Below are 13,990 nucleotides of genomic sequence, written 5' to 3'. Positions count from 1 at the left end.
AAAGTGTGCCCAGAGTCCTTGCCTTTGAGACCTACCAAACCTGTTTCCTCACTCTCAACAGTCAGCCAATATTCCTCTTAATGACTGCTATCCACGGGATGGTCTTAGAGAGAATGTGCACATTTGAATGTAATGTGTGTTGGTTGAACCGCACATAGAAAACTGAACTTCAATCAAACACTTCCCAGCATGCATTGATGTCCAAGTTATTGTTAGATTCCCAATGGGCTGTGAGAATGTATCAGGCCTTGGGGGATGTGGGGGTGGGGTGGTGGAAAGAGATTTGTGCTTTTGGAGACAAGAAAGCAGTGAAAACAAAAACATTGTTAGAAAGTTTAATTTTAATGGAAATAATTCTCCAAATCAGAAACTCTATTTTGATTCTTACCTGAATTCTGCATCAAATGGATTGGAAGTTTTACCATTTATTCCAGAATTATTTTTAGGCATCTGTGAAAGAAAGCATAAAATTAGCTGGGGGGTACAGTTAGTATAGTGGTTAGCGCAAGGCTGTTAAGAGTGTCAGCGACCAGAACTAGGGTCTGTAAGGAGTTTGTACGTTCTCCCCACGTCTGCGTGAGTTTCCTTTGTGCGTTCCAGTTTCCTCTCACTGTATTTGGATGGCACAGGCTCATAGCCCGAAAGGGCCTGTTACTGTGCTGTATGTCTAAATTAAATTAAATAAATTCTAATAATACCAACATCAGCACATTTAAAATTGCTTGAACCAGATTCATATCCTCAATACCGCAGACTTTCATCCTTCACTCACATCATCTCTACTGCTAACTATAACCCCTTTCACACTTGCCAGTGATCCCAGGAATCAAACGCCAATCAGCCTTTAAAAGGGCAAGTGTGAAAGCAAAATCTGCTCAACGCTGGCATCAGATGAAGTCATCTCACGCCGGGGATTGCCGGCTCGACCCCTAGTACAATCCCTGACATCTGCAGACACCGGTGTTGAGATCAAGCAAGTATGAAACAGGCAGCAACACTGCAGGTATTTCCTATTAAAGGTAGAACAGATCAAACACTAGGGATAAACCCTTGCAAGTGTGAAAGTTTTCAGTGTCCCAGTTAGGAGTAGTCTAGTTTGAAAGACCAAACCCCCATTCCTATCCCGGGACACTGAATGGCCGATTTACTGGGATGCAAGTGTGAAAGAGGCTTATATCATTGACAAACTAATGTAGGGGAGTCTAAGACGAGGTCACAATTTCAGGATAAAAGGGCATCAATGTAAAACAGAAATGCGGGAAAAAAATTTCAGCCAGTGGGTCGAGTCTTTGGAATTTATTGCCACAGGTGGCAGAGGAAGCTAGGTCGTTGGGTGTATCGAAGACAGAAATTAACAGGTATTTGATTAGTCAGGGTATCAGGGGTAACAGGGAGAAAGCTGGGGAGTGGGGCTGAGTGATAAGGATCAGCTCATGATTAAATGGCAGAGCAGACCCGACGAGCTGATTGGCCTACTTCTGCTCTTATATCTTGTGAAATTACAAAAATTTATTTGTGTCTGTGGTGCAAAAAAAATGAGAGTCATTTAAATTTTGATTGATTTTTAGGCAAGTCATTTTGATAGGTAAATAATTAATGATTTCCTTAAACAAAAGGGTCCTGAACACACTCTCACTTCTAACTTGCTTGACCTTCACATTATCGTGGTATACATGTCATTTGATGTCATTGGTGGTCACTTGCACCATTTGATTTTTCCTCAGCAGACCTTGCATCAAGGTCCAAAAAGTGGAATTTCTAAGTTAGTCACTCATTCATGTTATGTGGACATCAATGGCTAGCATTTGTTGTTCAGGCTGAACTGAATAACTCATTATGTTATTTCAGAACACAATTAACAGTCACATTGGTGCGTCCTGACCCTCAAGTAGGCAAGGATTTCTTTCCGAGAGATTTCAGCAAAACAGGTGGTTTACAATGGCATGTTAGTCTAATCACTTAAACTACTCTGTTTTCATGTCCTTAATGATGCCAATTGTTGTTTAAATAGCAACCAGGATCCAAGGATAGTGTCACTGCTCTGAAAGAGTATTAAGGAATCTTGTACCTCCATCTAAGAATAAAATCTTACTCATTGAGAATGTTTGCACTTCATCAGGACCGAGTTTTAAAAATTCAAGATAATTAATTCAGCTCTGTATACAAAAAGTGTTGGTTTAAAAATGTAAAGATCTCTCAATATCTGGTCTAAGAGGTGAACCCTTTACTCCACAATTCAAATATTTTTAGATTGACATCCTCCTATATTATCAACATATATTTATATTTTTTAATCTATCCTTTGTCTTTATAATTATTAGATTAAAAAGGGGAGGGTTGAAAATATTCAGATGTAATTCGATATCAATACATTTATATATGTATTTTTTGATGTGATTTAAAATTTTAAATAAAATATTGAAAAAAGATAATTAATTCAGCATTCCACTACCAATAAATTATTTTTATTAAAAGGAAATCAACACAGAACATAGAAATAGGAGTAGGCCACCTTTCCCATTGAGCCTACTTCACCGTTCAATAAGATCATGGCTGATCTGACCATGGAGTTGCCTCCATTTACCCACCTGTTCCCCATAACCCTCAATTCCCCTCATCTTCAAATATATTAATTGAGGCAGCCTCTACTGCTTCCTTGTTCAGAGAATTCCACAGAGTCACTACTCTCTGAGAAAAGCAGTTTCTCCTTATTTCAGACTTAAAACTACTCCCCTGAATCTTCTAATCTCACCCGTGGATACAACTACCCTGCATTTATCTTATTTATTCCTTTCATAATTTTATGTTTCTTCTAAACTCTAATGAGTACAGATCTCTCCTTAGAAGATGAACCCCAAATTTAAGGAATCAACCTGGTGATCTTGTAAGAACATAAATACAGGTGCAGTCGATTCATTCCTGCAAGCCTGCCATTCAACCAAATTATGGCTGATGTTCTATCTCAAGCATCATTTTCTTGTCCCTTCATTCCTCAACATCCAAAAATCCACCTATCCCAATTTGGTGTGAAATTAATAAATTAACCTCCCTAGAGAAGTCCAAAGATTCCCCTTGAGCGAAGAAATTTCTAATTTCAGCTTTAAATAGCCCTCTCTTATTCTGATACCATGACTTCATCTCCTCAACCAGGGAAAACATTCTGCCTCATCTACCATTGTCAAATGCTCCATGAATATAAAGGTTACTCTTCTTGGTGTGGGACTTGAACCCACAACCTCCTGATCCAGAAGCAAGAATGCTACCACTCCACCATAGCCAACATTTATACTGAATAACTTACTTGCTTCATAAATTGAGACAATTTCCAAGACATTGGAAAATCATATTTATTCTGAATCTTTCAAAATTCTCTATTCCTTATGGTACAATGAGGTAGAAATTAGTAACATGAATAACATTAGAAATTAACAAGAAATATACCAATAGATTTTCAAAGAAAGTGCTGATTCTACCGTATTCCCCTATATTCTGCATTGATATTTTCTTATTTTTTTCCACAGCCTGGTTATTTAGTTCAAAAGCCCCACAGAAGACTTCACCTGAACATTCAAAATGGTGCTTTTCACATCTTCAGGAAGAGTTGGGCAACAGGTATCTGCTGTGTTCTTCAGGGACTTGTCCCATGGCTGTAAAATTCCATCCTGGCACAAATATGACAACATCTCAAGTCATTTTCTCTCTCCGGGAACTGCAAGACTTCCCATAAGTGCACTGTCCAAACTCCAATACGGTGCACATCATAAAAGCTCATAAGTGCTTTAACTGAGGCAATACTCCCACAAGCTGAGTGCCTTCCATGTGGGTGTTATGTTACCCAGTGGACAATGCAATGCCTGATTTCCAATTTTATATTGTAATAATGTCTGCATCAAGAAAAGGAGCTGCAGTATGCTGCTTACAAGGTCATGGTTCAGTTGCTGGATCAGCAGAACAGCAGTCTGCACCACTGACATACAAAATGCATCTCAGAAGTCAGAATCAACCAGTGCAAACAAACCCATGAAGTTCACACTGACTATCAGGTGCTTACATTCATGAACCACACTGAGCTTAACAAGAAAATCTGTAAATGTAAGGATCAAGTAAATGGGCATCAGGGTCTCTGGCCTGAAGATGAGAAAAATTGGACTGAAATGAGTATTGCACTGGTCCTATTTTACTTTGACTATATTCCCAATGGCTCCTTGCGGATTCTACTACCACTTGCACATGATGGCCAATTTCCAGCACCAATTTAACTCACTCATCTTTGGGAATAGGGAGGAGTTTTGCAAACGAGACTCTTGGAGTTTGCCAAGGTGGAATAATGGAAGAATTCAGCCACTGAAGTTGGAATTCGAGGGCCAAACCCTTCGGGACCATTGCCTGAAGAGGGCGCACAAAATCAGTGAACCGGTGCGGACTCGAAAGGCCAACATGGCCTGTTTCCGCTCCGTAAATGGTTATATGGTTATATGGTTAACTGGGGCAACCAAAGGAAACCAGGGAGAATGTTCATGCTCTGTACAGAAACGCTCAACGTATGGGTTGAACCTCGGTCACTGAAGCTGTGAGCAACTGCTTTACCAGATTTGATATTAAGACATACCCAAACATAACAGCTGGGGTCCTTAAATTAAAATAATTAAATAAATCTAACTTCCATGAAACTGCCATTTTGCCATTCACCAACATTCTTCAAAATCTGCCCTGTATTTGATTTCAAACATCCCTGATCAGTGAAACCATCAATTGCCTGAGTAATAAATATGGCCAAAGTCAAAAGATATTGGAAGTTAGAAACGATTCAATTGAGGACATGGACAAAGTGAATGCTTTCAATCTTTTTCTCAATTTTAGAACAAGAAGGCATTGAAGTAGGGTAGGAGAGGAGAGATTTACGAGTGACCTGAGGAGAATCTTTTTCATTAAGAGTAATCTACATGTGGAACAAGCTACCACAGGAAGCTAATCGAATATTCAAGAGATATTTGGGCACATACAGTATATGGATAGGAAGCGTGTTGAAGGACATGGGACAAAAGCAGGAAAATGGAACTAGCCCAGAATGCTAATGTGGTCAGCATGAACAAATTGAACTCTTTGGCTCGATGTTCACTCCTACCTGATTACTGGCATTCACATTAATACTTATATCAGGCCTGGTCACAGCCATAGGGCTGACCTCCATCTGGAGTTGTTTCAGTCTTGCTACCACTTCGTCTAATGCTGAAACATGAACAAAAACAAAGGCAGTGAGTAAATGGCAGTGATAAAAATCTTTGCATTTGGTATTTACTCTTGAAAACATGATGCATCCACTAATTTAACAACAATCTCTCCACCCTAGGAACCTCAAGCAACAATTTGATGTGGGCTCCTTGTATCTTTTATTTTTTCATAAGGAAGTACAAAGCATCTATTTTCAGTGTTACGGAGTTCAGAGGACCCCCAAAACCAGCAGCAATAGATATGCACCACAACACTTAAACAAAAGTAGTTTTTAATTTTATTTGAACAAGAAAACAGAATTAAACTATAACTTATTACTTAACCTACCTAACTTACTTAATTCCCCCCTCTAATGCTAAGTACATGCGTGTGTAATGTGTATTTAAGATTAGAAAAATTATTTGGATCACAGACCAATCTCACTGGTTTTAGGCAATTCTTGTACTGTGCACAGAAGTTAGCATTAACAAAGTTCACCAGTCTTTGGTGCTTAAGAGGCTAATGGTTACCACTCAGGAGGGTTCTTGCTGCTTTTCAAACAGAGATTCCTTTTGTTCCAGGACATCTACACCTGATTCCTTTCCAATCAGCCTTGCTGATGAAACTTTCCCCCTTCAGGGTTCTCCAGTGATCCTCCTTCTTTCAGGTCACCTTTCAGACTACCAGTCTTCTCCTTTGACCAGGCAGTCTTCCAAAGGTTTGCCAGCTTTAGCCTTCTGGATCTGATTTCTGTCTTCTTTCTCTCAGTTTCACACCCTCCTTCTCTGAGAGCAAAGCTGTTCTGTCTCCTTGGAAAAATCACATGCTCTCCCAGGCAAGCTATATACTGCAACTTGTTGCTGTTTTTGCAAAAAGCACTGCAAAAGTCCTGTAAATATTCTGTGTTTTAAAATGTGTGTGTGTGCAAGCTGCTCTAGCTATTCCTCCCAAACCACCTCTAAATATTCTGTCACATCAGTGAGAAATACATTTATGCGTTTGGTGCAAATAGTTGGACTAACTTTATACTGGTTCAAGTATTTTCAGTATATTTCTCAGATTTTCAGCATTCGCACTTTTTTGATTTTCATTTAGGAGTGAAGCTTATTTTAAAGGAATGCTTCTCAGATTATTTTTCAATGTTCGAGGAGAAATGACCAGAAGTCATTCTTGCATCACGAGTTGATGGATTCAAGGTTCTTGGTTAGAAATGGAGTCAAGTGATAATCTATCCACATATTTGGCAGAACGGAGTGCATTCCAGAAGACACAAGAATGGTTGGAGATTTGAAGTCAAGGCAAACTGGAAAACACACTGAACATTAAAAGGCTCATTTGATTTGGCAGAGATACACTCAGCTGCTAATATGACAAGATTTGATGCCAAGCCCTTAAAGACAAGTTTTAATGAGTGTAATATACAAAAGTGCTAGAAAAACTCCGGAGGTCATACAGCATCCATAGGAAGTAACAGGTGATGAGTACCTTGATATGGAGAGATATGTAGAGGGATTCCAGGGGGCGTTGAGGGCAAAAAGGGCCTTAGGTGCTTAAAGCTTCCTGATCATTTTGGTGGTTTGGATCTGGAGTTCGGGTTGCTAAGGGATTGAACAGGAGTCTGTGAGAGAGCTAGAGGCAAAGGTATGGACACTCAGTGTTTCTGAAGGGACTCTCCCTTTGCTTCTCTTTCTCTTATTATTGGGGGTGCTGGGCCATGCTAATGGAACTCTTTGTTTGCTTTTATGGCAGGCAGAAGGTAAAGTATTCCTTGTATATTCAATTTTTTTTTATATTATGTGACAACAAAAGTAACCTTGAACCATGGTAATGAAATGGGTTGATTTAGTTAGGAGATTCCAGAGTTTGGTACATTATGGCTGCCCATGATGAAATGATGGACGCTAGGGAAACATGATGTCCAGATTTTGAGGAATACGGATCTTAGCGAGAAGATGCCCATGGAAAGAACTGAACACGAACATGAGTAATCCTTCAGCACACAGATAGTCTAAAATTTAAATTATTTGGAGTTGTAGACAAATAATTCTAGACCCCAGTTTAAAATCTGGATAGGAATATTTTTTTGGTCTAACAGTGTAGGACGCCACCAATAGAAAGGGAAACAAATTAAATTAAAATTGATATTGTTTTTACTTTTAATACTTTGCAGCAGACCACAAGTTCCCAAAACTTGCTGGGAACAGGATTCAAGATTTTATTGTCATGTAATAGCACAGAACATGTAATATTGCACAAAAATTGCCGTCAAGGAGACAAAGAGTTAGTGGCGCCACTTATAGCGAGAGAAAAAGAAGCAAAAGTGATTCCCTTCAGAGTCGCTGAGAGTCCATGGATTTGCCTTCAGCACTTCTGCAGCCTATGGAGCTGCACAGTTTGATCCATCAGCAACACGAACTCCAGACCCAAACCTCTGACAAGATCAGGGTCTTCCGCACCCAAGGCCCTTTCTTGACCTCAGTGCCCTTTTGAATCCCGGCTCCGATATTCAAGGTATTTCTGGAAGGGTGCAGGAAAAATGGTGATGGATTTCACTGCATAGCAATGATGGGTTTTCCCACAGGAAAGACTTGGAATGAGGTTTGTTGATTGTGAGAGACGGTCAGACAGATATTCATCATGTTAACCATCAATGCTGAATAAGTCAGCCATTTAATACATGGAGCTATATACCACTTTCAGTGCTCATACATACAGAGCTGGGACAATTTCAGGAAGAGCACAGAAGTAATGATTTATATTTAAAAGGATTAAATATAAAATATACTTTGGCAAAGTAAGTAGGCAACTAGCAAATCTGGAAGAGGATTACAAGAAATGAATGCTTAGGAAACTCTTAAGTAGGAAGGCATACAATTTCCTCATGTTAGGTTTCTGAGATTAAACTGGCTTCACAGAATGTCTTTATAAACTGTTTTGTATCCATAAACAGAGCAGATGCCTTTTGATAATAAAATGCTTTCTGAATAAACTTACATTAAGAATAGCATATACACTATGCAATACTGTAATTTGAAAGTAATTCACATCCTATTTGAGTAGATTCAATGTGACACATTGTGGAAGTTGAATTTATTTTATGGAATAACCTAATTAAAGTAAAGAAACACCTCCTATTATCATGTAAGAAATTCAACGGTCCGTATAAATTGGACTGCTTCTTACCAGTTGAATCTGGTTTTTCACGTGCACTTTCATTTATCCCAGCAGAGGTCAAACTTTGAACGGACTCTTCTGAAATTCTTGGTGCTGTCATGGTAACAGGCACTCCTATGACCTCATCCACAGAAGTCTCTAACAGCTCTTTGGTGTCTAACAAATCTGCTATCTGCAGGCTGTGAATGACAAGTAAATCAGCAACCCCATTTTAGGCAAGGCTTCAAGACACTGAGGCAAACATTCATGGAACAAAATAAACACTGGCATGCATGTAAGCAGGAAAAAGCACCCCATAGATCAATGCCATGAATTTAGCAGCCAGCTTAAATCATGAATGATTGTTTCTTTTAACCCTTTGCACACTGAATAGAACTTAACTTTCATTAAGACCATGTCACAATCGCACACCTTGCATGAAAACAACCCAACTCCAAGCAGAATCATATTCTAAAATGCAAGGTTTTGAATAAAAGCAACAGATCAAGCCATTTGTTTTCCAATGGTAGATCATTGGTCAGAAATTTCTATTTTTCTAGAATTTTTGCCTTTTATTTCAAATTCCCAGCATTTTGTATTGCCACAGAGATTCTGTTACAGTACTCAAAGGGTTAGTACCAATTAAAGGAGCACTGCCTTCAAAATAAAAAAACACATGATAGATTTTAAATTCAGACTTTAAGAATTAAGAGAGCCTTAGTGCATTTTCTTAATGCACAAACAATTCTGCAGTATACAATCTTGCATGAATTTAATTGTGATAAGCAATTAGCAAATTATTACTGCCCAACAATTCTTTATGATGGTTGTGCCCCTTTGATTCTTGAATCAAAAATAAACTTAAATTATCTGCCTGCATTCATTAAGACCACCTGATATTATTTGGTGATGGTGTCAGTAATAATGGAGCAATTCAACATGACCAACCATTTGCGCTTTCAAGGGAATACACACAGGTTTGGAGAGTGCAACTTCCAAGTCCTTGGCACAAGTTCTCAGAATTCCTTAAGAAATAATTACAACTGATAAAAACATGATCAATACATCATTTGCTAATATCATGTGATTCAAGCACAAGTCTGATGCAGCCGCTGATAGATGTTCCGTCACCTCAGAAGCAGCTGTCCTGTAATGTACTTGCTGAATCACTGACACAAAGGTATCAAACATTCCATTGTAAAGCATTTTCAATATCATATCATGAGCTGATATTTAATCATGTTGGATGAATCTAATGACTTTATGCTTTACTTTATATTTCTGCAGAGTAATGCAAACATCCTTACCTGCTTCATTGAATCAAGACTTTTATCCCCCTTTAAAACATTTCTTGTATGGAATCTGAATAGTATAAACACTTGCGCACTTTATTAATCATCACATGGTGTTAGCATTTAGAGTGCAACTTCATGGTCCAAATCTTTTGGAATTTTTTTTGATTGACACGGGAGATGTATTTGGACTTTCAAAAGGTCTTTAACAAGGTACCACACATGAGACTGCTAAACAGGATGCGAGCCCATGGAATTACAGGAAGGATACTAGCATGGGTTGAGCATTGGCTGATCGGCAGGATTAGGAAGGTTGGCTACCAGTTACCAGTGGTGTTCCACAGGGGTCGGTGTTGGGGCCAGTTCTTTTTCTGTTGTATATAAATGATTTGGATTGTGGAATAGATGGCTTTGTGGCTAAATTTCCAGATAACACCAAAATAGGTGGTAGAGTGGGTGGTGCTGAGGATGCACAAAGGCTGCAAAGAGACTTGAATAGATTAGGAGAATGGACAAGGAGGTGACAGGTGAAATACAATGTTGAAAAGTGTACGGCCATACAGTTAAGTAGAAGAAATAGATAGGCAGATTATTATGTAGAAGGGGAGAAAATTTAAAATTTGGAGATACAAAGGGACATGGGAGTCCTCTTGCAGGATATCCTAAAGTAGTGGTTCTCAACCTTTTTCTTTCCATCCACATAACACCTTAAGTATTCCCTATGCCATAGATGCTCTGAGATTAGTAAGGGATTGCTTAAGGTGATATGTGGGTGGAAAGAAAAAGTTTGAAAACCACTGTTTTAATCGTACATAATTGACACATTATGGACAAAGTTTCATAACTCCAAAGGAAATGGGCCAATGACAATTTTTCTCAAGCAAAATATTTCAGTAACAATTGGGTCTCAACCTTTTTTTCCCCCATTCACATACCATTTTAAGCAATCCCTTAATAATCAAAGGGCACTGATGGCATAGAGATTACTTAAAGTGGTATGTGAGTGGAAAGAACAAGGTTGAGAACCACTGCCCTAAAGGTTAATCTCCAGGTTGAAACTATGTTGGCATTCATTTCTAGAGGAATAACATATATGAGCAGGGATATAATGTTCAGACTCTACAAAGACCTCACTTGGAGTACTGTATACAGTTTTGGGTGCCTTATTTGAGATGTGCTGGAGTTGGAGATGGTTCAGAGATAGTTTACTAGAATGATACAAGGAATGAAAAGGTTAGTATATGAGGAACATTTGTCAGCTCTTGGGCTGTACTTGTTGGAATTAAGAAGGATGAGGGATGACCTCACAGAGGCATTTTGAATGCTGAAAGGCCTGGACAGAGTAGATGTGGCAAGGATGTTTTCCATGGTAGGGGAGTTGAGGAAAAGAGGGCATAACTTTGGGAAAAAAGGGGGTCAATTTAAAACAGATGGAAAAAAAATGTCTTCAGAGGGCCATGAGTCTGTGCTACTGGTGGCCGTGGAAACAAGGTCATTGGGTGTATTTAAAGTATGGATTGACAGGTTTTTGATGAGTAGGTGCATCAAGGGTTATGAGGAGAAAGCCAAGGAGTGGGGCTCAGTTCATGATTAGAATGGCGGAGGAGATTCAATGGGTGTACTTCTGCTCCAATATTTGGTGAAATGGTAGCAAGGAATACACAAGGTCTCATCTTTGATTTAGAAGGAACAGTGATCTGATTGAGGTACAGGTTCCACACCCATCTACAGTGTCCAGCTGCAGGAGACTGAAATAATATAAAAGAAACCAATAAATAATACTCATTCATGAAATTTCATTTGGTCATTGCAAAAAAACACCAGGATAAACACCAATACAAAATATACCCTTTACAAGATTTTCAGCATCTTAGATTGCAATTGATTTTACTTTTATTAAATCTATTTGTTAGTCATTTTAGGACATCATGGTACACGCAATTTTCCCCATCTAGAATGGCCAGCAGGGAAATTGCACTCAGATACATCTTCCCATTTGGCTTAACCTACAGCAGTCAGTCTTTTCCGTAGAAAATTTTTAAGTTGTACCTCGTCTATATTCTCTGCCATTAAGTTTACAACACTTTAGCTTTATGGAAATTGCATTTCTGCTGCTCAGTTTTATTAATTCACCAAATACAATGCTAGCTTGGAACTGTTTTGATTCAGCGAAATTCAGCACTTTCACATACCATATGCTGCTTTTATGTTAATGTCTCCCTTCACACTGGAGACAAAGTGATGATTGCAAATTAGATGAAACTGGTGTTCATGTGTTAACATAAAGTGCAGCTCACACCAAAGGAATTTTCAAGTCCAGCAAGTATCCAAAATGCATCCCTTAAATCTTAGGCAAGGCCAACCAATCAGTTTTATCCTCCTTCTTAACATTTTAATTTTGTGGAATTAGATGACTGAATGATGGGATTGCCCATACCAAGACTTATACAATTTAAACTTTACATCTCCCATCATCCAATTCCCAAGGCCATAAGCCTCCCTCCCCACCAATCGACCCCTTGGCACCTACCACTGTGACTGCAGGAGATGGTCTACTTGCACCCACACCTCCCCCCTCACCACCATTCGGTGCCTCAAAGAGTCCTGTCAAGTTAAGGAACACTTCACTTGTGAATCTGCAATAAGCATCTACTGCATCAGATGCTCCTGCTGTGGTCTCCTCTGCATCGGAGAGGCTGGACGCAGACTGGGACATCGCTTTGTTGAGCACTGCAATAGTGTGGATCTCCCAGTGGCTACCTATTTCAATTCTCTGTTCATGGTCTCATGAGCTGCCAGACTGAGAACACCCAGGCACATTCCAACCAGATTGGATTAACAGACTTCCCCAGTTTCTGTTAAACTTCACCCTGTCTCCTTTCCTCTTGTTCTCTCTTTCTTTTCCCTTTGTCTCCTTCCACAGAGCCAAATTGATTTATCATATTTCCTCTGATCAAATCCAATTACACCTTTTGTTTGCTGGTCTGGACTCCTCCCCCTCCCATTCTTCCACCTTTCTCTCTCACTATTGAGACACCTCCCTGCTTTTTGCCAATTCCTTGAGAAAGGACTCAGGCTCAAAATGTCAGTAACATATCTTTATCTTCTGTGGGCACTCCTGAGTTCCTCCAGCATTTAATGCACATAACATAATCCACAACTTTCAGACATGAGGAAGATCACCCAATTCAAGCTCTTTGGCTTGGTTGCTTTAGATACCTACCAACACTTTTGCATGGACTAATGAGAAATTTGACACCTATTTATCGACTTCCCAGTTATTCAGAATATGTGCATCTGATTTGTCCACATCATCTTTTTTTGGCTCGTCAGTAACTAAACTGGGGTGCAATGAAGGGAACCAACAAATTTCTTTACGCACATATTCCTTAAACAATCTTGCTAAGAGACAAAATGAGGAACTGCCTTCTTCTTCATTCTGTGGCATCAATGGATTTACTGAGCCCCAGTACCCACTGCTCCTGCATCATTTCCTTTGCCAACACAAGGTCCTGTACCAGAATCACTACTGGACAAAATTGGTCCACACCAGACGAGAAAATAAACTCTGAGTGGCCACTTGCAAGAAGCAAGCTGAGAAGGCCTGAAACCCAATTATGGGTGAGGCTTCTTTCCTTCTCCTTTTCCAGACAAGAAAACAATTCAAACTCCATTCACTTTGTGTTTGGATCTCTCACAGTTAATTTCTATCAGGTTTTTGTTTAACATAACTTTATCACAGCTGATGTCATCCTGTTCACTCCCATCTTTACGTGACTCATGCTAGCCCCCCTCAAAACTTTCCAGAGTGAAATCAAGTTTTTGTTCCAGGTAGGCAAATTAAACAGACAATAACTCAATGCACTGAACAAAATTTTAACTAACCAGATAAGTTGGATGCATTGTTTGGAAATAACATTCATTTAAGTGGGAAAAATTAAATCATGCATTTTAAAATAGGCACTTGAGATATTGTTGTATGTAAACAGCAATCAGTATCCATGTTCCAGAACTGAAACCAAAAGCATGTCTTTATTTTGGCTTGTACTCAAGTGCATCAAATAACTTGTTGGGAGAAGTTAGATGCAAGTCAAGCAGTAGTATTCCTCCTCATGTGAAATGCCCAAATCAGTACAGAGCCAACAATCTGGAGAATCACTTAGGACAATCAGTACACCTAATCCAGTTCACCTATTAGGTGAAAGGTCATCAAATCCCTAGGGCCTGACAATCAAAATGCTTGAGGTCAAATATGAGTACCCCTGAAAATACCAAAATATTGGTGATCAGCTACCAAAATTTGTTTTGGATCAGGAGTATTTGCTGGAGATTGG

General features: G+C 39.2%; 1 protein-coding gene across 7 annotated transcripts in view; it reads right to left on the bottom strand.

The window, feature by feature from the left end:
* Positions 1–13,990, bottom strand: part of epb41l5 (erythrocyte membrane protein band 4.1 like 5) — a 208,660-nt gene that overhangs the window by 58,505 nt on the left and 136,165 nt on the right. For all 7 annotated transcript variants that reach the window (XR_011356619.1, XR_011356621.1, XR_011356620.1 and 4 more), the window contains 4 exons: positions 8,395–8,564; positions 5,126–5,229; positions 3,561–3,662; positions 389–450 (listed from right to left, as the gene is read on the bottom strand). Coding sequence is in view for 4 of the 7 variants with exons in the window: in XM_069934871.1 (XP_069790972.1) it covers positions 389–450; positions 3,561–3,662; positions 5,126–5,229; positions 8,395–8,564 (438 nt within the window). In the remaining 3 variants the exon portion in view is untranslated. The remainder of the gene's footprint in view (positions 1–388; positions 451–3,560; positions 3,663–5,125; positions 5,230–8,394; positions 8,565–13,990) is intronic.

Source organism: Narcine bancroftii, chromosome 4 (assembly GCF_036971445.1).
Source record: "Narcine bancroftii isolate sNarBan1 chromosome 4, sNarBan1.hap1, whole genome shotgun sequence".
Taxonomy (NCBI): Eukaryota; Metazoa; Chordata; class Chondrichthyes; order Torpediniformes; family Narcinidae; genus Narcine; species Narcine bancroftii.
The sequence above is the reverse complement of the archived record's forward strand: the minus strand, read 5'-3'. Positions and strand labels throughout refer to the sequence as shown.